This window comes from Chelonoidis abingdonii, chromosome 15 (genome assembly GCF_003597395.2).
Source record: "Chelonoidis abingdonii isolate Lonesome George chromosome 15, CheloAbing_2.0, whole genome shotgun sequence".
NCBI classification, from domain to species: Eukaryota; Metazoa; Chordata; order Testudines; family Testudinidae; genus Chelonoidis; species Chelonoidis abingdonii.
Genome location: NC_133783.1, coordinates 1,198,433 through 1,224,057, shown reverse-complemented (window position 1 = coordinate 1,224,057; position 25,625 = coordinate 1,198,433). Strand labels below are relative to the sequence as shown.

The following is a 25,625-nucleotide window of genomic DNA, read 5'->3' as shown; positions in this document are numbered from 1 at the left end:
GACTAGATGACCTATCAAAGACCTTTCCAGTCTTACATTTCTATGATGCTTTGTTTTGACTTTTTGAAGCTTGAACTTAAAACTACACTTAAATATGCAATTATGTTTTTATCAGTTGACAGTTGTGCTGCTGGACAGGGTAAATAGGTTTAATACTTCCTTAGCTATTCTTTAAAGTGTGGGTGCCTTCAGTTTAAAAAAAAAAATGTCCTAACTATTTACTACAGTAACACCCAGAAGGACAGTAAGTTATTTCCTTTTATTAAGTAAAGGAATTGCAGCAAATACTGCAGTCAAGCAAAATAGATGATGAGTAACTTAAAAAATTCACAGTGCATGTTGGTACGAAGCCAACACCTGAGTGAAGGGAAGGTGGGAGGAGAGGTAATGTCTATCTTCAAACTACTTCCATCTGTATAACCTGTTAATGTGTCTCCAACAGAAAATGATCCACAGTCTGTTTCTTATAAACTGTTCTGGTGATATATTCTTGGAGAAGCACTGGAAGAGCGTTGTGAGCCAATCTGTGTGTGATTATTTCTTTGAAGCTCAGGAGAAAGCAGCCGATGTTGAGAATGTGCCCCCTGTCATCTCAACGCCCCACCACTACCTCATCAGCATCTACCGGGAAAAAATCTTCTTTGTGTCTGTCATACAGACAGAAGTGCCACCACTCTTTGTAATTGAGTTCCTGCACCGAGTAGCAGATACATTCCAGGTCTGTCACTGATAAATTCTTTGAATTTTCAGATTGGCCAAGTGTGAGTCTTGTACAAGTTTAAAAAAAATAGTAGCAAAACCCTCTCTGTCAATCTGATTCCCCTTGTAACCTATGGTCATTTTTTTTGTTTTTTTAAATCAAAGTTTTGCTTAATAAAACACAAAGTCACAAAAGGTTTGCTTTGCTTCTTTACTTGTGGATATTAACTTGCAGTAAACATACACATCAAACAAAACAAATACTGATTTACAGAAGCTTCCACCTTTTGGTAGGATTGTGTATTGTTCATGTTATACTGATGCATCTGGTGTAAAAACTGCCAGTTACAATTGTAATTTTTGTAATACAGCTTACCATGATGCAGCTTAAAGCTACTTGACAGATAAAACAAATAGCACTGAAGAACCTACATGGTGCTGTATTCAGAGTATTCCCTGAACTGAAAACTGAACAATGACCAGAGACTGTACCCATACTTGCACTGGACACTATAATAATCCTGTGATTCAAGACACGTCCAGAAATGCCCTTGCTAGTATTATTAGTAGTTTAAAGTTTTTTATTTTGCTTATAAAACAGTGTTTTTAATATGAATAAAATACTTTCCCTTTGTAATCTTTGATTTGTTTAGGATTATTTTGGAGAGTGCTCTGAGACTGCAATTAAGGACAATGTGGTTATTGTGTATGAGCTTCTAGAAGAAATGTTAGACAATGGCTTTCCATTGGCAACGGAATCAAATATCTTAAAAGAGTTGATTAAACCTCCCACAATTCTGCGCTCTGTTGTCAATTCCATCACAGGTATGATTAAAACAGATAACTAGCTTTGAAGTTGTTTTTTTAAATAAAATTAACTACTCTCTGGGAATATCGGTGATCAGTTGTTCAGTCAAGCTGGAAGGGCATATTGAGTAGGGTCCCACAGGGATTAGACCTGGGTTCAGTTATGTTCAATATCTTCATCAGCGATTTAGATGATATAGAAAGCATGATGGTGATACCAAGCTGGGAGGGGTTGCAGGTGTTTTGGAGGATGGGATTAAAATTCAAAATGATCTGGACAAAAACTGGAAAAATGGTCTGAAGTAAACAGGATGAAATTCAATAAGGACAAATGCCAGGTACTCCACTTAGGAAGGAACAATCAGTTACACACATAGAAAATGAGAAATGACTACCTAGGAGGAAGTACTCTGGAAAGCGATCTGGGGGTCAAAGTGGATCACAAGGTAAATATGAGTCAATACTGTTGCCACTGTTGCAAAAAAAGCAAACATCATTCTGGGATGTAGTAAGCAAGACATGAGAAGTAATTCTTCTGCTCTACTCCATACTGATTAGGCCTTAACTGGAGTATTGTTGCCTAGTTCTGGGTGTCACATTTTAGGAAAGATGTGGACAAATTTAAAAGCCCAGAGAAGAGCAACAAAAATGATTAAAGGTCTAGAAAACATGACCAATGAGGAAAGATTGAATAAATTGGGTTTAGTCTGGAGAAGGGAAGACTGAGAATGGACATAATAATTTAAGTACATAAAAGATTGTTACAAGAAGGAGGGTGAAAAATTATTCTCGTTTAACCTCTGAGGCTAGGACAAGAGGCAATGGATTTAAATTGCAGTAAGGGAGGTTTAGGTTGGACTTTAGGAAAAACTTCCTAATTGTCAGGGTAGTTAAGTACTGGAACAAATTACCTAGGGAGGCTGTGGAATCTCAGGCCTGAATAACGTAGCTGAAGTCGATGTACTTAGACCTACTTACCATGGCTTCTTCACTGCAGTGAGTCAACTGCTGTTGCTCCCCCGTCAACTCTGCCTGCATCTCTCATGGTGGTGGAGTACAGGAGCTGACGGGCGAGCACTCGGGCGGGGGGGGGGGGTCAATTTATCGCGTCTAAACTAGATCGCTGGATCAGTCACTGCCCACCGATCTGGCGGGTAGTGTTAGACATACCCTCAGTGACTGGAGATTTTTAAGAACTGGTTAGACAAACACTTGTCAGGAATGGTCTAGTTATTAGTCCTGCCTTGAGTGCAGGGTACTGGACTACCTGACCTCTCAATGTCCCTTAAAGTCCTTCACTTCTATTATTCTATATTTCATGTTCAAGGTTAAGAACCATTTTCCTATCCGAATTTTGACTATGGGAAGGTAAAATATTTAAATGTGCCTTAAGCGACCTTGGGTCCTAAATCACTAACGCTGCATTATTAGCACCCTAAAAGCTCCTGCTGATTCAGGTCAAATATTTAGAGGTGCAAAGAATGCAGAGTAGAGCACTGTCAGAAGGGACTCTTCTTTTTTTCAGAAAATGTGACTCTGGATAATCTAGTTAAGGAAATCCTGGTGTTTATAATTTGTAGTTGCTGGGTTCATCTTATTTTGGTGCATAGCTGTGGGATCTGGAACAAACCTCTTCTAATGGATTGTTTGTGTTTGTTTCCCAGGCAGTAGCAATATGGGCGAAACACTTCCCACCGGACAGCTGTCCAACATTCCTTGGCGCAAAGCAGTGGTCAAGTACACAAACAACGAAGCCTATTTTGATGTAATTGAAGAAATAGATGCAATTATAGACAAATCAGGTAAGGTGCTATGTTAATGTAGATTTGCTCGTCAAAGGACGTTTCAACATTCTATTTAGCAAGAATTCAAGCAGTCTGACTGCCTCTATACATAACAATTAAGTACGCTGCCCATTTGAAATACCATGCACAAACTTATTTAATTTCATAATAGCAATATGTCCTGGGCCACTTACTCAGCAAGCTTTTGATTTTAAGGAGTACCCTGCATCTAGATAATTATGGCTTATCTATTGGTACCTTCTTACAGTAACTAAAGGAAACCTATTTCTTGAAAGCCAAAGCTTTAAGCTGGTCTGTTTATCTTTATGTCCACTGTTCTTCTGTGCTAACAACTCATCCTTATGTTCAAGGCTCCTCACTGTATGAGCAGGACAAACATTGTCACTTGCCACCTCTCCAGCTTCCCCATTATCTGCCTCTGGGTAACACTGAGAGAATGCTCTTTTCCAACTAGCCAGCCAGTATGAATGCTGAATATTAAAATCCCTTGGGGGGGGGGGGGGAGTGGAAAGCATGACAGTCAGAATACCTTGATACATAACATGGATTGCACCTAACTTGCTCAATACCACCCAAAAAATGTAATAGGTATACCCAGTCAGTAATAGTATCACAAAATTGCCATCTGTATTTCCATTATGGCTCCCTCTTCCAGAAGAGTCTGAGGCTATTTGAATCCTATGATGTTGTACTAGTTGTGAGCAGTTCATATTTCCCCCCCTAAGATTATTTGACATCAGTTCCTCAAAGATCTCACTTCCTTTCTTGAGAGACTCCTAGACTTCATTAGAATGTATGCAGTTGATAAAGACCCTTCCATAGCATAGGACATTGCCTTATTTTACACAGAGACTCTCAAATCATGTCCATCTGAAATGGTCTCTCTTCCTCTTTAGGCACGGCACTAAACTAAATACTAACCTACAGTTTCCTCTCTTCTGGCCCATTTAAAAATGAGTGAACAGTAGCTTCTGCATCTTCTTTTTTTTTTTTTTTTTTTTCCCCAATTAATTGTTCTGTTGTATGGCTACATAAGCCTGGAATTCCATTAAAGACCCAAGACATTTTTGTTCCCTTGGGGCATTTAAGGCAGCAGTTGCTTGCTAGATAAGAAATCTCATGGTGTTGCCTTGTCTGTCAAGATTTGACAGACGTAAGAGACTTATTTCACTAAACAAAGAGAATAACCCACAACATTGCAATCTATGAAAGCCAAGGATAATCCAGGCAAGTGTTTCCTGACAAGAGCTGATCACCTGTGCGTATTGCGTTTTTGTCTTGCTTCAGCTTCCATATATAACACTGCACAACTTATTAGGAGTAGAATGGTGTGGGGAGGAGCTTTCATGTGTCACATTACCCAGGGTACAATTTGGACTGTTGAACAGCTGATCCTATCAATTCTGCAGCCTTTGGTGCCTTTTTTACAGTGCTTCGCTATGAGAGCTACCACTCCTGGTCTCCTCACACACGACTTCTAGCCAATCAATCACACTCAGCTATACTGTCTGAGTGCTACAATCAGCAACTCTTGAATTACCAGCTAATTGCCATCCCAGACTTTCCCCAGAAATGTGCATTTTATACTACCCAGCCCTCCCCTGGACGAAACACTCATCTAAAGTCCATTTTATTTATAGAAAATGATATATGCACAAATCCTGTTATACCAAATGGAGTTTCCCAAGCACTTCAATCCAAACACACTAGTCTAGATAAAACAAATTTATTAGCTACAGAAAGATAGATAGATTTTAAGTGATTACAAGTAATGAGGCATACAGGTCAGAATGGGTTACAAAAATAAAAAGTAACACAACTGATGTCTAACTTTAGCAAGCTAAGTGAATTCAAAGCAAAAGGTCTCTTGCACAGTCTATCAGACTTACAGGCTGAATTCCTTTCAGACAGGATTCCTCCCTCAATCCAAAGCCGTTTTTGTTCCTCAAGTAGTGGTGTTGCCATGGGTAGAAAGAAAGAGAGAGAAATGATTTGGAGCATCTGTTCCCCATTCTTTATACTTTTCCTTTTCTGCGAGAATCGTCTCCAGCTAGAGTTCAGGAGACAGTCTATGGGGACAGGAACCTCCAGCTGTTTCTTTGCCAAGATGTTAATTTCTCACTCACACCCTTTTTCCTGTCAAAAAATGGCCAATTAACCAGATGATGGTCTATTTGATTTTGTTGCTACCTGGCTGAGGCATCAGTTTGCCTTTTGTCACCGAGGAACTGGTTTGTGACTGCTCTTAGTAATATCATACAGTAAAATTAATCTTACAACTTTACATAAAATGTTGCCACACATTTTACCAGGACAATTATGATATTCAGCAAATTGAGTTTTCAAATGATAACTCACAAGGCATGTTCCGTACAGAATTTATCATAGTCCTGTAAAAAGGTGAACATAGGATTCTAAATTATCACAATATTCTCAAACACATATTGGCCACTGCTAGGGACAAGATGCCTGTTTAGACACAGCAATGTTCAGTGTGGCAAATTGTATGTGATTTAAGCAATAATCAGCTGGGATGGGACCAGAAAAATTGTTTGCTGCAGCTGATCTACCTCAGCAAGCCTTCTGTGATGTATGTAACAAGAATGATACTTTCTGTTTGCATAGCTGGGTGCTAAACATACTGATATGTGCACCATTGTATATGATGCATTTATGTCCTCTTTATTGCACCTCCTGTTATATTTGGTAAGCTATCCACAGGATACTAAATCACATGTCTCTCATTACTTTTCCAGGTTCCACAGTCTTTGCAGAAATTCAAGGTGTCATTGATTCCTGCATTAAGTTGTCAGGAATGCCTGATCTTTCTCTTTCTTTCATGGTAAACCTAGCAATGCAATTAGCTATCTAAATGTAACTGTTTGTATGGTATTTCTAGCAGAGTTATGCAAAAAAGATTGAAATGTTGCCTTCAATCCATAGTGTACAGAGAAGAGACTCCAGCTGCTTCATGACTGAGCAGAATGCTCTTATGTAGCCTTCAGCCACGTTACCCGTTTTGAATAGTGCATGCAACTTTGCATTGCTGTCACTGCTAGCCACGTTGTTCAGTAATTAGTAATGGGGATGTAGAGCCTTTTGTCCCTAGGTCAGCAGTAACTGACAGCTGCCATTATCTGACTGATATTGGTGCAGAGTCCTAACAATAGGTGGTCACATGAAAACCAGCTTTCCTCAGTTGGCTTCCTTGTTGGCAGCCTCAGCACAGAGGGCAAAGGCGTGACTGCGCCTGGAGATTAAGTTGGCATCTCTCACTTAAAGCCAATCCCTACAAGTCCCAGTTCAGGCACTGTGAGGGGGAACTGGCATTTCTATTGTCGGACTGTACCTGGTCTGATGATCAGGATTGTCAACCTCGCATCTCTCTGCAGCAGCAAAGCTAGGATGCAGGGGGTGAGGAAGGAATAAACCAACTGATATCAAACCGTCACCAGATGTGGGAGAAGCTTACATCTGTCTCGCTTCCTGTAGAACCCGAGACTTCTGGATGACGTCAGTTTCCATCCCTGTATTCGGTTCAAGCGTTGGGAGTCTGAAAGAGTGCTCTCATTTATTCCTCCAGATGGCAACTTCAGACTGATATCCTACCGTGTGAGCTCCCAAAAGTAAGTTTGTGTTACGTCCCAAGTGAAGACTGGGGAGCTATCTGCACAGTGCGTTAGTCCATGCGAGAGGGGAGCAAATTGTAGTGCGGACTAGGATGTTGGCCACTGAATTGTCTGTGCAGACCCTGCTGGCATGCGCTAAAAGTTTCAAACGGGATTCATTAATGTGCAATAAAAGTTCCCTAAGGCACACCAGCAGGTGCCACATGAGCCATTTAGTGCACACCATGGTAATGCACACTGGAATTTACAACCCACTCGTGTGGGCTAATGCACCCTGTAAACAAGCCTTGGAATAATCTCATGAACATCTCAATTTGCTCTGACTCATGATTTAATGACTGGAATTCTCATTATTGCTAAATGCATGTGTATGGGTAGCTGTCTCAGATTTATTTAATCTGATGCTCTGTCACAGTTTTTCTAACACAAAACCCTGCTTGGGAGAGATGCTGATATCATCTCAGCTGTGATTGTTCAACCAGGCAGATCGCTAGCTTGTAATGGAACATTTAACTCCTGATGTATCCATTGCTAGAAGCTGCTCTGTAATAAAGATGCTATCTCTACTACATTGATCTTCACTGGCTTTAAAAAACCTCCACTAAACTACAATGATCTTCAAGCTTAGTTTCATTTTAATGTAAGCAAAAGTAAGAGTGTTTCTAGTCAGAGTGCTTGTAAGTACCTTTTTGTATTGATTGTTGAATAACTGTTCACTAATAGAACCTGCTATTCCATTACAAACCACTAACTTAAGGACTTGGATTTTTTTTCCCTGTTTGGATCTTTTTAGGAGAGTATTACTTTCTAGAGAAATTGGTTTTGATTTATCCTGCCAACACCGTGATGAATATAAAACTCCTTTGCAAACTGTACTTTTATTTCCCCTAATTTATCTGAAGTAGTCTTTTCTGCTAAGTGCATTTAATTCCCAGTTTCTGTCTTCAGCTTGGTAGCAATTCCTGTGTATGTGAAACACATAATCAGTTTTAAGGAGAACAGCTCTTCAGGGAGATTCGATGTTACAATTGGACCTAAACAGAATATGGGGAAGACAGTGGAAGGAGTCATTGTGACGGTTCATATGCCAAAAGCTGTACTAAACATGAACCTTACTTCCACACAAGGCAGCTATACATTTGATCCCGTCCTTAAAGTAAGTCTTGAGCTGTTTATTTCTTTCTTTAAATTCAATGCAGACAAAATTAAAGAAATCAAGAGAAAGCATCATACTCTAGAGCAGAGGTTCTCAAACTGTGGTCCACAAGCTCCATTCAGGTGCTTCATGGATAGTTCTCTCTAAGGTGTGCGCCTGGGTGGCCACACGAGACAATGAAGGGCCACCCACCTAATTAGTGGAGGTGCTCAGGCATGGCTCCACTAATTAGGTGCCTGGACCCTGGAGAAGGTGAGGTGGTGACCTTGGGAGGGGAATAGGAGGTAGGTGGGAGGGGGCAGAGGAGTGAGAAGAGGGGATGTGGGGAATTTGGATGTGCAGGGCTACAGTGGTCAGAGAAAGAGGTGACTTTCCCCAGCTCCAACGCTGCAGCTGCCAGGGAGAAATGGTCCTCCTTCCCAGCCTTAGCTCTCTGGCGGGGAAGAGACCCCCTCCTTCTCAGCCCGAGCAGGGAGAGAGGGCACATCCATCGCTTTTATTTGTAGAACAAAGAATTAATAATTAAGGGTTTTTATATATAGCACTTTTATCCAAAGTGCTTTACAATAGTTATTTAATGGTACAAACAATATTTGGAAAGATCATTAAGTGGTCCACCAAGACCCTCAGCAATTTTCAAGTGGTCCGTGGAAAAAACAAAGTTTGAGAACCACTGCCCTAGAGTGCTTTGCGTCCCAGAGCAAAAATCTAAACTTAACTGTTCAGTATAGCTTTATGACAATCTAAAAAACTTCTGGGTGTTTTTATCTTTTTTTTTTTTTCTGGTAAATTTTAAAGAGCTACAGTCATCTTTGAAGCCACATTTTGTACATGTTACCATAACCCTAAAAGGAACTACAGAAACACACAGTTTTTTTAATGCATGTCAGCACTTTGTGTCAATTTCATTTATGGTGCATGCCCTTCCCCTAAGCTCTGTGAGAAGACATTTACTTGTAGCTGCTGCAGCAGAACTTTAAACTCAGACAACAAGTAGCAGGCGGGTATAAGCTGCAACAGGCAAAATAGCCAGCAAGTAGCAGAACAGGGGGTGGATTTGGGTATGTTTCCTGTTGCTCTCACGCTGCCCAAAAAATCATTGTAAACAAACAGGGAGTGGAATGGAAAACAGTTGACCCATAATTTTGCTTCTCTGAATATATCATTCCAACATAATTCTAACTTATGCCTCTTGCACATGGGAGTTGACACCTAGAACTCTTAAAGTTTTCTTTGACCCTTCAGAGCAATTTTAGCAGGATGGGATTTGGGCCAAGTCCTCCTACTGTATGTTTCATGTCATGTTGAGGTTGCTGCTGCCTCAGGAAGTTACCAATTAGCTCTTGATTTGAGCATGAAGCAACAGTTCCCCAAAGAAATAGACTGATTTTAAAAATGAAAATTATTGAATCAAACAGTGAACAGAGCCCAAGGCAGACAAACCTACTAGAACTTTGTCCCAGGGGGGAGGGAAGGTGGGCGAAGGAGCAAATAGCCCCAAAACACAAATAACACCTACTTACAAATCCAGCTTCTGGTTCTTCTCCAGATGGCAAAATCATGCAAATAATCAGTGTCTCTTTTTACCCTCATTCAGGAAAACTCATTTGGAAAGAGGCAAAATAAAAAGTAGGAAAGAACATAGAAAATCTTGCTGTCTCCCCCCACTTAATGTAGTGAGGGTGCTCTCCCAGTGTATCTCCTCGTGTATTAGTACAGAGATACATGAAATTGTGCCCAAACGACTGTATAGGGCTTGGAACCAAAACTCGATTTACCTTAATCATTACAGTCTGCTGGACTTTACCTCGCCTACCATGCACCACAGGGCACTTGATGTGCCCCGGTAGAGCCAGGCAAGCACATATTGTGTCCATTCCTACCTCCTATTGAGTTCAATGTATGATCAGGCTGCAGTTGCAAAACCCTGTTCCTACAGTTCTGCTGGCTTGTGTCTGATGCCTTTTGCCAGCATGGTTTGTCCTGTTAATTCTGGTACATTAAAAGCTTTAATGGAACAGAGAGAGGGCCAAATGGGAGCTTTTGTACCAATCTTTACGTCTAAAAAAGTAACTGTCACCTGAAACAATTGAACCTTTAAAGCCCCAGTGATGCAGATGGTCTTCTAACTGCAAATCCCTCCTCTTCCATCTCTCTGCTCCTCTTCCTTCTCTCCCCACTCCCCCAACTCTCTCCTAACCAGGTACCTGGTAGCTTTATTCAGCTTCCCCTCCTCACTCATGCTCTGTTGACTTATCTGAGTTATTTATCAAGAACCATTGCTTAGGAAATGGGTCCCATTAAGGGTTCCTGACCCCTGGTCATTGCTCTTACCTGGCAGCAGGAAGGCAGGTTCACTTTGGATTTAATCCAGGCAAGGCTCCTGACCAGACCTGGTGTCCAGCTGCCAGAATTTTTCTACAGAGTAGCTGCCCCACCCAACCCCCAAACTAGCAGCTGGATATTAACTTGACAAAGTATTTGCTAAAATCCACTCACTACTTTTTTGTTTGTTTTGTTTTTTAGGTGTTAACTTGGGACATTGGCAAAATTAGCCCTCAAAAGCTACCAAATCTTAAGGGCATAGTGAATCTACAGTCTGGGGCCCCCAAGCCAGAGGAGAATCCCAGCCTAAACATTCAGTTTAAGATACAACAACTAGCTATTTCAGGTGAGACGGCTGCATTAACTAGAACTACTATAGTTGGAGGAGGTAGGAGAATTGTAGGAATAGGTGTCTCCTAGCATTGAATTGGAGCTGCTGATCTGGGGAATTTGTAGAACACAGAGCAGAGTTGACGTCAAACAGATGAAGTTATCTTGAAACACTAACAGTTTTATCTTGCAAGTAGAAGATCATGAAATCTTGATTTGGATCATTTCTCATGGCCTTTCCAGGGCAAAATAATGGGCATTTCACAGGCTTCTGCCTGGAACATACATGAACTTCTCTGGTGTAGGGCGAGGAAGAGTGTTTTGTGTGGGGTTTTCCCCCACATGCAGTATGGTTTTCCTTAGTTCTTTGACTTCTGTGGGCCTAGCACAGGAAAAACTCATCCTGATTATCAGTGACAATTTTATTTTGGGAATTTTATTTCTCCTCCTAACTCTGAAAGCCCTTAACAGCCTCCATCAGCTTCAAAGTAACTGCTCTAGTTTCAGAGCATGAAATCAAACCTGAAGGCTACAGTGTTAATACAACCATGGACTTGAGAAATTAAGCCTACAGACCCCAGTCCTGCAAACACACAATGTGTGTGAATACCATTGAAACCAACTGGATTTGTGTAAAGTTACTTACATAAGTGTTTGTAGGAACAGGGCCTTAACCTTAACTCGGGTACATTCTACATATTTGATTATACACTTGCAGAAAATATTGCTTAGAACCTAATGAGGTGGGAGTAAGGATCAGTGAGGGCAATGGATTAGTGAGGGCAGAAGACAGTGTTTAGTGTAAGCACCTTCTCATGGGGGAGGTTCTACAATGCTGGGGTGGTCAGGTGTGTGGCAAATGACCAAACCTGGCATCTCAGGCACAGTCTCTGGAGCTGCAGCGCAGTTGAGGAGGCCACTCACCTACTGAAACGCTGCTCAACTTGCTCTGGCCTGTCCAGAGGACTTTCTAGATTCCACATTGCTGACCCTGAAGCTTCTTGAATGGTTGAAATTGTGTTGCCAGCCAAAGTCCTTTTGAGACGCACAAGTGTTCCCTCTCTATGAAGAGCCTTTTTCCATCTCTTGTACCTGTGCTAACATGCATTTGTTAATGACAGCATGCTGTATAGTATTATGCAAATAACTAGACTTGAACAAATCAGGATTAATGGCCTCAGTTCTAAGGGAAGACTTTCAAAAAGGTGACTAACTTGAGCCAGCAGACAACGGCATAGCAAGAACCAGTTGGAATACAGTAACTCCTCACTTAAAGTCATCCCGGTTAACATTGTTACGTTGCTGATCAATTAGGGAATATGCTCGTTTAAAGTTGCACAATGCTCTGTTATAAAGCTGTTTGGCAGCTGCCTGCTTTATCCACTGCTTGCAGAAAGAGCAGTCCATTGGAGCTAGCTGGTGGTGGCTTGGAACCAGGGTGGACCGGCAGCCCCCTATCAGCTGCCTGCTCCTAAGTTCCCTGTGCAGCAGCCACCCAGCAGGCTACCAATTGCCGGCAGTTCGGCTGTCCTTCCCCCCACTGTCCTGTGCTGCTCCTGCCCTCTGCCTTGAAGCTGCTCCCAGAGACTCCTGCTCACTATGCAGGGGAGGGGGCAAGAAGGGAGCTAATGTCAGGGTGTTCCCCCTTCCCTTCTCCTTATAGAGCAGGGTGGGGATGTGACAGGGCTCAGGATGGAGAGAGCTAGCAGGCCCCAGCTGCTGTCTCAACTTCCTGATCTTTTTAAAGGCAATATACCTAGAGTGGTGTCAGTGTACTTAAAGGGGCAATGCCCATCTCTTGCTCTCCCACACACAGGGTGTGAGTCTGTCTGCCATGCTGTCTCCCCTCCCTCTATTTGTGCTGCCTTGTAGAGTGTGAGGCTACATTAACAATGTGTTAACCCTTGAGGGCTCAGCCAAGTACTAGTTCATCATTCAGCACTAAGGGATTCCCTGGGAAATATCCCACCCTCTGATTTCACCACCTCAACCAAGCTTCACAATCATCATTGCTGTGTACAGTATTAGATTGTTTAAAACGTGTGTGTAATGTAATTTGTCTAGTGGAAAAAAAATTCTCTGGAATTGAACCTAACCCTCTCCCCTTTCCCCCCAACATTAATTCTTATGGGAAAATTGGATTCGCTTAACACCATTTCACTTAGTCACATTTTTCAGGAACATAACTACAGCGTTGAGCGAGGAGTTATTGTACCCAGATTGGAAATAAGTGCAACTTTATAACCATGAGGCTAACTAACCATTGGTGGAGTTGACCAGTGGATCCAGTAGTTTTCCATTGTTTAAAGCAAGAGTGGATGTCGTTTGTGAAAGCTCTGCTCTAATCCAATTGCCTGTTTGTCTTAGAGTGGGAAGAATTATGTGTAGCTATTGTACGGCATGTGCTCTGCAGCAGGTCAGAATGGATCCGTGATCCTTACCCTTCTGTGTACCAAGATCTCTCTCTCACTTAGCGCTGGAGGAGAGATGAGGTGGCCACACTACCAGGTTAAGAACCCCTAGACTAGAGGATTACAGTCATACCTTCTGGGATAAAAATCAACTGAGAAAGGGAGGGTAGAAGAGAAACCCATTCAGCCTGAACAGTAGTGCTTGCTAGGTGGAAGAACTAAACTCCTCTGCCCAGGGCATTTCCAAAGCAGATTATCCAGACTGCAAGGGGAGGGGCGTGTGAAAATGTAAACTCTCTTGCTCTTCATGTTCTCCTTTGTGTAGGATTGAAAGTAAATCGCCTTGACATGTTTGGAGAGAAATACAAGCCTTTTAAAGGTGTCAAGTACATCACAAAAGCAGGAAAATTCCAAGTCCGGACATGAGAAGATGCTCCATTTGCCAGAGCAAGTAGTACTATTTTTTTTCCTTCAGATTTGGAAATTGCGACCGCTTAGTGACATATGTTGCTATTAGGTGCCAATTGAGTAATTATGCACACTAATTTGGGATCAAAGCATTTCTATTCACAGCAACTATTCAAATTAAAGTGTAATCTGTTTTTTCATAAACATGGCTTTAAACTAGGTTGATTTTTTTCTAACAACTTCACACGTTTAATAAACTCTTCTGAACGAGGATTGGGTGGTTCGGAGAATGCCACTAACACCCTGCCAAATAAGATACCAAAGCCAGGATTGCAGGTGGTGAAGCACACTGGCAAAGGCCAGACAACCCAGCAGGACCCTCTTGTGATGGCAGGTCTTACTGCTGCAGGGTGAGAGAATACTACACTTTCTCAGAGCCTGCCACAAGTTAACACTTCACAGTGCAGCATGATATCATTTCAGAACGAGAATGCAGCAGAGAGACTGGGTAGGCTTCCAGGTGAGCCTGGGACATGTCAAATTTGACACTTGCCTTGAGAGCCTTTCTGATTAACAGAAAAATCTTTTGCTCCTGTTTACAAGATACTGCCTTAGGAAGTGTTTGCCTTACTCAGCTTTCATTTGTGCCACCAACAGAGGAGCTGATAAAATAACTTTCTGCATCCAAACTTGGGAGTGTTGCTTCAGTACTCCATTTTCTTTCCACTTCTCACCTTACTTTGTATCTTTTTTTTTACAAATACAGTTGCAGAGAGGAATATCTATTTTTATGTAAAGCCTCAGCTTTGATTTAGAGGTACTTCCTCTTTGCAGCAAATGCCACCAGACGTGTGCCATGTGTACATTGGAGTGTAGCTTTTAGGTAGCACAGCAGAAAATGTACTTAGTTTGTCTGCTTTATTGTAATTAATTAAAATAAAAGGGAACTCTGCTGCAAATATCTCTGCTTGTAAAAATGTATTTTTTTGCTTATGACCTGCATCTGTAATGCTCTGGCAAATAGCACATGAAACTTTTGTTATACAAACAAAGCAACCACCAGTTACAGCTACCCTTACCAACTTGCTCACACCTCCAGTGATGAGGAATAAGTACCACCACTCAACAGGACATGAAGCTGATGAGCCATTCACTTCATTTAGCTTTGTTGCTTAAAAAATATTGAAATGTATAACTGTCAATCGCCTTCCTAACGCTAACCACTGGGTCTTCTCTAAAGCTGAGAACAAAACAACTTATTGGGCACTGGTATTGTCCAGACTGCCAGTTAAATGAATGTGCCATGAAATAGACTGAAGTCCAACATTGTCCCATGTGTTAGAAGGAGCAAGGAAATCAGGACACTGCATCATGTCCCTACTTTGCTATTGACTTTACTCCCTGACTTGTGCCTATTTACCTGTAACAGGGGTAAGTAGGTATTAAGATCTGACCTGAGACAAAAAGATTAAGCAAAGTTCTGCAGCCAAAACTTTCAAACCTAGATAGCAAAACTAGCTTTCTTAGTTCTTATTTAAGCACTTGAGAAACAACCAAAAATAAAGCCTGAGTGAAAATCGCCAGCTTCCATTGACATTAGTGCAAGTTGTAGGTGTTCAGCTTGTCTTTTAAATCTGGCTAATTTTATTTAGGATGAAGCTTAATTTTTGGTATCCAGGTCTATATTTGGACCACTAATCGTCTTCTAGGTACAACCAATGTTGAAATCAGCATTCTGAGGGAGACAGAGTAATAACTACCTTTCAACCAATGAAGAATTAAATATTAGCTTGTGTTCTCATTGAACATGCATATGTTGTTAAATGATCTGGAGGATGGTGTGGACTGCACCCTCAGCAAGTTTGCAGTTGACACTAAACTGGGAGGAGTGGTAGATATGCTGGAGGGTAGGGATAGGATAGAGGGACCTAGAAAAATTAGAGGATTAGGCCAAAAGAAAAATTAGAGGATTAGGCCAAAAGAACAATGCAGAATCCTGCACTTAGGATGGAAGAATCCCATGCACTGCTACAGACTAGGGACTGAGCAGCTAGGCAGCAGTTCTGGAGAAAAGGACCTGGGGGTTGCAGTGGATGAGAAGCTGGATATGAGTCAACAATGTGTCCTTGTTGCCAAAAAGACTAATGGCATTTTGGGCTGTATAAGTAGGGGCATTGCCAGCAGATCAAGGGATGTGATCGTTCCCCTCATCTGGAGTATTGGGTCCAGTTTTGGGACCCACGCTACAAGAAGGATGTGGGAAAAATTGGAAAGAGTCCAGCAGATGGCAACAAAAATGATTAGGAGCTGGAGCATATGACTTATGAAGAGGCACTGGGGGAACTGGGTTTGTTGAGAATGCAGAAGAGAAGAGTGAGGGGGGATTTGATAGTTGCTTTCAGCTACCTGAAAGGGGGTTCCCGAAAGGATGGATCTAGACTGTTTTCAGTGGTACCACATGACAGAACAAGGAGTAATGGTCTCAAGTTGCAGTGGAGGAGGTTTAGGTTGGATATTAGGAAACTTTTTCACTAGGAGGGTGGTGAAGCACTGGAATGGGTTATCTAGGGAGGTGGTGGAATCTCCTTGCTTAGAAGTTTTAAGGCCTGGCTTGACAAAGCCCTGGCTGGGATGATTTAATTGGGAATTGGTCCTGCTTTGAGCAGGGGTTTGGACTAGATGACCTCCTGAGGTCCCTTCCACCCTTCTATGAACAGGGGAGCTACTCTGCTATATAATCAGCTAGCACCTCTCTTGAGGAATTATGGACTGAATTGAAGTTTTTCATTGCTCAATCAGGTGTAATGGATAACAAGAACTTTCCCTTAAGGGCCAGTAGACGTGTGTAGTAATTTCCAAGTGCTCTAGAAAAAACAATTGTTTTGTAAGAAATGTGCTGTAAGTCTCTGATCTTGCAAGTACAAGCAATGGACATCTAGAGTTTGCACTTCAAAGCTATAGAACATTACAATCTTTGACTATCAAATCAATGTGACTGTTACCCTTAATTCCCCAATGAAAACTTTGTTTGCATGATTGTATCCAATACATCAGCAGTGCAGGTTATATTACCATCCTACTGAGGGCTTTAACGTTAACAAGAGATTTAACAAGCTTAAAAATAGGAGAGACGCTAGTTACGCCCAAGGCCTCCTATGTTCTGTGACAGGCCGTTCCCCACCTCTCTCTGTATTGCTCCAATACAGCAGCCTGGAAATGCTGCAGCATCTTCATTTAAAACTGGTAGCTCCATGGAATTAGAAGTTAAAATTAATCCTACTAGCCATACTGGAGCTCACATTTGATACTCCAGTGTTACTGAAATTTCCTACACTGCCAACAGAGCTACCCTAGAGAGTATAGTTCAGTATCTTATACAAAGTCATGCAATGAGCTAGATCTGCTTTCCTAAACTGGAGTATAGTGTCCAGTTTCAAACACTGAACATAGTCAGCACTATTATCAGAGTAAAGTCTTGATTTTGAAGGAAAAGGTTATGCAACGCTATTACAGCTGAAGGGATTGCTGTTCACATTTTCTCCCACGAGGTCATTATCTACAAAAATTCCAGTAGGAGCAACATACACTATGCAATAGCCTGATGAAAAATAGTAATGAGCTTTCTAAATATTGGGGTATTCAAGCCGCAAAATTCCTACCTCTCATTCTTGCAAAGAAAAACTGGAAAATATAAAAGAAAAAGGTTCAGCCGGCAAAGGAAAATACAACATCTTTACAATCATGACTTGTGATTTTTTGAACAAGTGAGGTTGGCAATGCTGGAATGGCTCATGCCATGCTGTACCTAGAGCTGTCATCTACTAAAAATCCACTCTTCTCAAGTACCCCATAAGAATGGAAAAAGCCTGGTTCTTCTCTAACATTTGCAGCCTCCAGATCCTTTCCTGAACAGTCAAACAATATCCCTCCTTATGGAGGGCAGAGGTCTGATTTAAGATGGCCCAGAGCTTTAGTGCATCTTAAGGGCCTTTTGACAGCTTATTCCCAATTGCACAGAACATTTAGTTTCTGAGCTGCAGCAACTACATAGATGGAACAGTGTTAGATGTCTTAAATACTAAGGCCAGCACTACGCTACAGATCTCTATCAGTATAACTACATCACTCAGGGCTGTGATAAATACACACCCTGGAGCGACTTAGGCCAGGTCTACACTGCGACTTTAAATCGGTTTAATGGCCGATATACCGATTTAACGCTGTACCCGTTCACATGACGTCGTCATTAATATCGAGTTAAACGGCTCCTTAAATCGATTTCGGAACTCCTCCCAGACGAGAGGAGTAGCGCTAAATTCGATAGTGATAACTCGGATTAGGGTTCGTGTGGACGGAAATCGACATTATTGGCCTCCTAGAGGTATCCCACAGTGCACCACTGACCGCTCTGGTCCGCAATCCGAACTCGGATGCGGAGTGCCGGTAAACAGGAAAAGCCCCGAGACCTTTAGAATGACATTTCCTGCTTTCACGTGTCCAGCTCTGATCAGCACGGGTGGCGATGCAGTTCAAATGCAAAAGTAGCTCCTGCATTGAACCTTACGGGAGATACTAGATCTGATCGCTGTATGGTGAGACAAATCTGTTTTATCAGAGCTCCGTTAAAGAACAGGAAATGCCAAAGCGTTTGAAAAATAAACTCCAGGATACACAGCAGTGCGTGACAACCGTAACGGGAAGCCAGAGACTCAAACGGATGGTCATGGAGGGAGGAAGGGAGGGAGGGGGTTTAAGGAGGACTACAGCTACCATTCTCCACAGCACTATTTGCATTCTTGGCTGAGCGCCCAATGTCTGTAGCTTAATACACGGTGTCTTGCATGGTTCACGGAACAGCTCGTCAGTCCCTCCCCTCCCCCGACCGTGAAAGAAAAGTAAAATAAATAATTCCTTGAGTACTGTAAATGTCACCCTCTGTGTACTGAATGCTGCTGGCAGACGCGATGCTGCTGCGGTGAAGAGCAGATGTTTTCTGCCCCATCAGGCACTGTGCTCTCAACCCGGAAGTGGGAACTATGGGATAGCTGAGGAACAGCTACCCACAGTGCACCGCTCCTGAAATCGATGGTAGCTTTGGACCATGGACGCAAACAATCGATTTTGTGATCCCACTGTGGACGTGCTAAACCGATTTTATTAGATCTGTTTTGTAATATCGGATTAAGCTAATTCGAAATAATCATGCAGTGTAGATGTACCCTTAGTTATACCAACCTAACCCCCTCCCCACCCCCTGTAGACAGAGCTCCCTGGATAGGAGAGCTTTTCCCATTGACATAGCAACTGCCTCTGGGAGGTGGATTAACTATGCAAACAGGAGAAGGTCTCCCATCGCCATAGGAATGTCTTCACTGAAGTACTACAGCAGCACTGGTGCAGATGTGCTGCTGTACGTGAAGACAAGCCCTCAGTGTCTGGCTCCATTAATCACATTTAATTTTACTCTCCCTTTCCAAACACTGGTTTCTCTCAGACAGCAATGAGGAAGAGCCAGCAGCAGCCCATTCTTTGCCTGCCAGTAGTAGCTCATGAGCATTAGTTTGGGAATGTGATTGATTTAGATTAGATCATCAGGGCACTTAACATGCTCTATTTTCTCTAAAGTACTTGGCGAAGTTACAACATGGTGTGCTTCAATAGGTTGTGGCTTGGATCCACAGAAAGGCCCGTACGGCATGCTGCTTTGCATACAGACGTTGTCTTTCCTCCAACCTATAGCAATATCACAATGGATGAACACTATGCAAAATAAGCCTGTTTGATTGATAGGCTTAATGTGCAACAATATGTTGTAAATACCAAATTCTATCCCTTAAATTCCAGCTGACCTCCAGTCCTGTTGAAAATCTAGCTACTGTCAATGCATTGTTGGTTTATTCAAAGCCATGTTTTTTTCCTCTAAAAGTTTACATGGATAACCAAACTGTTGACTGCCTCTAAAACACTGATCTTTTTCAAACCTAGTTCTTAGCGCTAAGTGAAAAGCGCTGCTATTTTAGTGGGTATTGTCACTATAGTGTGAGTCTAACACTCAGCTAGCACATTTCTCTTCACACATTCCTATTGGCTGGCTCTCAGCGAAGCCCACCTGAGCATTTCTCCAGCTGCAGCTATCAGCCCACAGCAGAAGCTACAACAGTGGAGGTAGCAGGTAAACTTCTTGCATGTCTGATTTATTATGGGTACAGTATAAATCATTGCTTCTGGACTTACTGTAGCAGACATATCTTACAAGTGAACCCATCCTAAGATGGACCTTTAGTCAATAAGGATTGATTAGCTGCTTTCTGGCAGCAGGTGGATTCCAGTTAAGTTCCTTCCCATCAGACCAGCTGCAGCTGGAGATTGAGGGCAGCTTCTAGAAAAAGGCACACACTTTTCCACTATACTTTCTTGAAAAGAAATCCCATCTCCTGCTACTCCTCCCCCTCAGCTGCTCCTCCCCGCTGAAGATGCTATACTTAGGCTCTGAGGGCCAAGGCAGAATGTCATTCCTTCGTCACTCCTAGAAGCTCTCATTCTGGTTAGCCTGCTACTGAGGCCATAGTTAAATCCCACTTCAACCTAGTGCCTGCACGAAGAGGGAAGCTGTGGTATTTATCTAAACCAGAAGCTATGTTAATTTTTTTTATTTAAGGGATTCTTTTTAAATCTACTGAAAATAAATTAAGGGGTCTGCCCTCCACTCTGCTTCAACTGCCAATCTGAACCTTCCCTCTGATTGAATAGGAAGCCTGGACACACCTTTTCTTTGCACCATCTGAAGACAGCTTTACAGCACCAGCCCTTCAACAGAGCCACTCTAGAGACATTTTCAGACGCCCAGGTCACTTGCTTCCACCTAAAAGCTGGCAACGACATCTTGTCTATTGGGCATCTGGTTTAAGATGTTAACTGCAACTTAAGGGTAGGAAAGTTCTAGGCAACAACCACTGGTGCATTTGTCCCATCCTAGGCGGAAAGCTACATGAGGACAAGCAAGCTTGTTGGGCCTTACTGAGGGGCAAGTGCACCAGATCCTCTTGTAAAAACACTAATGGCTGTCCATTCTATATGGAGCAGCACACAAAAACATGACTCTAATGGGATCTTCTCTGATTGCATCCATGCTATCACACCTCACATTCCCTGAGGTTTCCCTGCCATTTTGGAAACACAGCTTCATTAAACCATGAACACGCTTCACGCCTAGGTTAATGGAATGCAGAGGCCATCTTTTCCCTATTGTTTTTCTGTCCAATGCACCTTGTGTCTTGAGGCAGCGACAGAACTCCAAAAACATTGTGAGAACTGAGCCACGCTCAAAGGCTTGGAAAGGCAAAGGTGAGTCAGGCTACCAGGCAACTTCAAGGAAAAGGGGTCCAACACTAACACGCCAATCATAGTGGAGCTTTATGGGAATACCATTGCAGGACGATGAGGGATTTGGTACCTGAAGCACAAAACACCCTCCTAAACCCTTCCATCTATTTTAAGGGTATCTTGTATACTCTCTGATGTGAGTAAAGCCACCAGCAGAAAAAGGCTGGCAAAAAGGTCCATTCCCCTCATCTCTCTGACTCCACTGTCAAAATGGCAGACACATGGGAATAGGGTTTTGTTAGCTAATATGAAAGGCTGACCAACCGCTAGGCTTCTCCCAAGGCATTACTTGGAGAAGGCTGAGCCCATAGGATGTGTGTGTTCCTATGTAGCCATGAATGATTTAGCTGATTTTTGCTGTACATGGCAGCTCCTCTTATATCCAGAGAGGGTATAATTTAGACAGTTTTGAAACTTCGCTACTAGACGCTAAGGTTTCCCTAGGCCCTTAACAAACCTGCCTAGCACTGAGCTGGAATCTGACCAGAAACTAGATCTCCCTCATAATAGAGTAAGCAAACTCAAAGTTGACCTTCCTTACCTCCAAATCTGCCTAGTGGCCTGCTGGCACTTGTATGCAAGATGGCCACATCCAGCACAGTCAGTGGTTGCTAGGTGGAAGTTGACAACAGCCTTCCACCACCATATGGCAATTGTTTCCAAAACCGTGGGGGTAGTCTGGCTGAGTGGAACAGGGATTTGCAAGGACTTCCATGGTGTTTCCTTGTGCCCAGTAGTCTCCTCTCCAACCTTCAACATAACTAGTCTGACTCTTCAGGCTAGACGTGTGTACCCAGAAACTGCTTGATCATAGAGTTCAAGCAGGACTTAGCACTTCTGAATTATTTCCTGTATTGGCACCAGGAAATTTATCCTACAAGGTAAGTGAACAGTCTGCGCAAAGTACCAAAACATTTAACCTCCTCTACCACCCCCATTACAATGCTTTTTTCACTTTGTATGACAGATAATAGCTATGTCAGAGTCCTCTATGTTTTAGAAACTCATAAGTGTTGTTAACTCTTTCAGGTAACTTGTACCAAATCAGAACCAGAAGCCAACATAACCGATAGGAGAAGTGATTCTATCTTTCTATTCTGAATGTATAAAAATTGTTAGGGTACCTATTTTAAGTACATTAGGGGTGCAGAACTATGACCATACAATTGTTTTATAACTTTTTAGAAGATAACTAACTCTCCAAACTCATATTTCTGGTGTGCTGACCTATGTTCTTTCTGCAATTAAAGTATATTCTTACTATTCAGTCCCTGTAAATGTTCATAAAGTGACATTTATACAAATGCATTTTTATTTTGTTTTAAACAGAACAAAAAGAAAAGGTTGAAAATATTAGACTATACAACAAATTTTGATTTATAAACAAAATCAGTGGTAAAACATTTCTAACCAACATTCAAGGTCTTTCAATTTTTGCTTCATTTTAGGTCTGAAGACCAATAGTGTTCAAAAAAGCACAAATTGCATAAGGTGTACAGTATTTCAGCTCCTACAAAACAGTTAAGAACTTATATAGCAAACATTCTGAAGAAATATCAAAGCCAAACATGATTCTTACTTTCCCAACCGTTCCTTAACAAAACAAAAAGTGATCTTTGGCATAAACAATCATGTATTAAAGGCATTAGTAATATTGCATTAATATCAGTCAAGCAACTAGACAGTGATGCTAAAAATCTTAAGAGTCTGTCTACACACAGTGACTAGACACCTGCGCTTGGCCAGTGCCAGCCAAGTTGGGCTCAGGAACTCGCCTCGCAAGGTCCTGAGCCCAAGCTAAACCCAAGCCCAGAAGTCTACACAGCAACAAAAGAGCCCTGCAGCCCTGTGAGCCCAAGTTGGTTGGCATGGGCCAGTCACGGACATCTAGTTGCTGTGTAGATGTAACCACAGAGAAGCTTGAACTATTTTGAAAGCAAATACAGGAAGACTATTCAGAAGACCCTCAAGAGTCCTTTCCTATTCAGTGTTTACTATTAACACTATGTAATGTAGCCATTTCTATTTAAGGGTCTGATATAAACCAATCAAAGGCAAGACATTCTGGTTAAGGCTCTGTCCCACTCCTTCACCCTTTGTGGTGTGGGTAGCTATTGAAGGAGTCTGAGAAAAGACGCTAAGTACCATGTATTTGGCATTACCAGGAGACAAGGAGTGAACTGAGGATGAACAAGTGCTTTCTCTTGCTAAAGTCAGTTTGAGGCAGATTATTATAATGTAATTTAAATATGTAATTTCCCTTTTAGATAACCATGCAGGTGAGAGGAAAAACAGGAAGTGTAGAGTACTTGTAGTCTGACACTGTACTACACAGCTCGCCTTTGCTGTTACTGTGCGTCTGATTAACGGGCAGCAACAGCACATTAACAAAGGTGGCTTGAGCATGATCATTGTGTCAATCTGTAGCAAACGGAAACTAAGGAGCCATTATGATGTCAATGCTGGCAAACATAATCAAGTTTAGTAAATGTTTTTGCACACACAAAGGCCGTTTCTAAAATGTTAGCAATCTCATTACTTTTCATTTTAAATGTCAAAAAATATCGAACAGCTATCATAAGCATGTTAAAAATGAAGGCATGTAATAAGTATGGAAGTACAAAAACCATCCAAAGTCTGTTTTCTTAATACGATTAGAAAAAACTAATTTCACATCTAATTCAGTTAATTGCTACTAAGCCTTAAATGTGTATATAGAATTTCAGTCTAGATCATTTTTATGGCTCATTATATCTGAACAACAGATTTCATTGGGAGCACCAACAGACTCCATAAATTGAGTGCCTCTACTTTCCCACATGCTCCATCGTTAGAAGGGCAGTGAGGCACTAGCATCATTAAACGGAGTGTAATTTTCCCCTAAAACAACTCTGAAGAAAGTATGCGGAGGCGGAGTGTGGGTGTGCCTGGTTTCGAAGGAAAGAAGTTCGATCTTGATTGTGTTCTATTTGAGCATTTTGTTCATACAAAAAGTTGCTTTGAACATGACTGACTGACTAATGAAGCTAACTCGATGGATTCCAAATTTTTAGCCCCCTATTCTACCAAATTTTTATCGGGAGGTGTGCGTGTGGAGGCGGGCAGTCTGTGCTTTTCTAAGGCCTCTGAAACTTGAACAGTCAAGCTGTCATTATTTGTGATGAACATCCATCGCCAACCATTTCAGTATAGCACAAGAATGCAGATTCTGGCATGACCACAGGTGGCAATGGGAAGTAAAGACAGCTCAGTTTTTCCTGACCTAGGATATCACTGCCAGGAAAGTAACTGCAGCATAAGAGACTATTGTAGCAATGTGATACCCCCCCACCCCAAAGACGGGATCACTTCTGATGTAAATGAACTTTACTACATATACCTTGTAACACTTTTGTGGTGTGAGAACAGCTAGCTGAAAATGTCATTAAAACAGTTAACCTTTTCAGTGTCATTGATTGTCCCCACCAAATAACTAAGTAACACTGTCAAGTGTTCCAGACTGCCGATTCAAGCTTGAGTGAAGTCCACGTGTCATACCACCATATGCAAACTACTGGAATATACAGTGCATAAATGAGAAGTGTGTCTCTGGGATTACAGAATTCATGAAAAGAGAATCTTCAAAAGCAAAAATAAAAATTGTCAATATGTCGGAAGCAATTTTGAGATGCTTTCCGAAGATGTTTAAATGCATATTTTTATAATTAATGCCCTTAGAATGGGGCATTAGCATAAGCTAATTTTAAGATCATGTTTACAGCACATTTTGCTGTTAAATTCTCTTCTGCTTCAAAAAGGCTTTTTATATTACAGAAGCTAATGTTAGTTGGCAGTTGTTTACTGATACCAAGGAGTCTTTCTAACCCAGCGAAGAGTGAATCCAGCATCTGTTCTAATCTTAATAGACGCTGCTTCTGCTTCTCTCACAGTCTCCTTTACAGATTGCATAAGGTTCTGGGCATTGTGAACCAACATCTCAGTAGCCTGCAGACAAAGGAAAGGTGTTATTTTTTCAAGTTCTTAAATACCCATAGTGGTAGAATAGTGTTCACATTCAGATGAGCAATTGTTTAACTCAGAAACATAAATCCCACCCTGCCTGGGGACTTACAACAGGAACACGATGTTACATCATTCTTGCTAATGTACGTTTCATGATAGTCAACTGTAAAAAAATGACCTGTTCCATAATTTGGAAAAAGCAGCAAGTGATTCTCTCGTTCACAAGTAGAGGTTCCACACCTTATGCTGTAACTGGAGTTCTCTCAGACATGTCCCCTTATGGGTGCTCCACTTCAAGTGTGCCTGTGCCCTGCAACTTTGACAGGAGATTTTTGGTAGCGGTGCCTATTCAGCCTGTGCATGCACTGCACATATACTTGTGCCCCGCACCACGGTTACATAGGGCTATGTGGATGTACCACCCTCAGTTCCTTCTCCACCGAAGCAGAGGGAAAGGAGAATGGGTAAAAGAGCACTCACAGGGACACGCATCTCAAAGATCTCCAGTTACTGCACAACAAGTAACCTCTCTTCTGTGGGTGCTCAACTTCAGGTGTCTCCAAAGGTGTCCTAAGAAGATGAGAGGTTCAGACCGGATTCCAACAGAAAAAAGAACGGATCTGCCTACAAGCAGCATCTGATCTAGCTCTGGGCACCATGGCATAAATGT

At 42.0% G+C, this 25,625-nt stretch overlaps 2 protein-coding genes across 3 annotated transcripts in view; one reads left to right on the top strand and one right to left on the bottom strand.

Moving 5' to 3' along the window:
- Positions 1-14,531, top strand: part of AP3M1 (adaptor related protein complex 3 subunit mu 1) — a 39,836-nt gene extending 25,305 nt beyond the window's left edge. Inside the window, exons 2-9 of one of the 2 annotated variants that reach the window (XM_032771346.2) lie at positions 443-718; positions 1,353-1,524; positions 3,171-3,308; positions 6,068-6,153; positions 6,804-6,937; positions 7,889-8,096; positions 10,623-10,767; positions 13,488-14,531. In XM_032771346.2, coding sequence (XP_032627237.1) covers positions 446-718; positions 1,353-1,524; positions 3,171-3,308; positions 6,068-6,153; positions 6,804-6,937; positions 7,889-8,096; positions 10,623-10,767; positions 13,488-13,588 — 1,257 coding nt within the window. In that variant the 5' untranslated portion in view covers positions 443-445 and the 3' untranslated portion in view covers positions 13,589-14,531. The remainder of the gene's footprint in view (positions 1-442; positions 719-1,352; positions 1,525-3,170; positions 3,309-6,067; positions 6,154-6,803; positions 6,938-7,888; positions 8,097-10,622; positions 10,768-13,487) is intronic. The other variant, XM_032771347.2, reaches the window with a different exon arrangement.
- A 7,716-nt stretch (positions 14,532-22,247) lies between these two features.
- VCL (vinculin) overlaps positions 22,248-25,625 on the bottom strand; it is a 120,789-nt gene continuing 117,411 nt past the window's right edge. The window contains 1 exon segment of the mRNA XM_075072655.1: positions 22,248-24,937. Coding sequence (XP_074928756.1) covers positions 24,791-24,937 — 147 coding nt within the window. The 3' untranslated portion in view covers positions 22,248-24,790.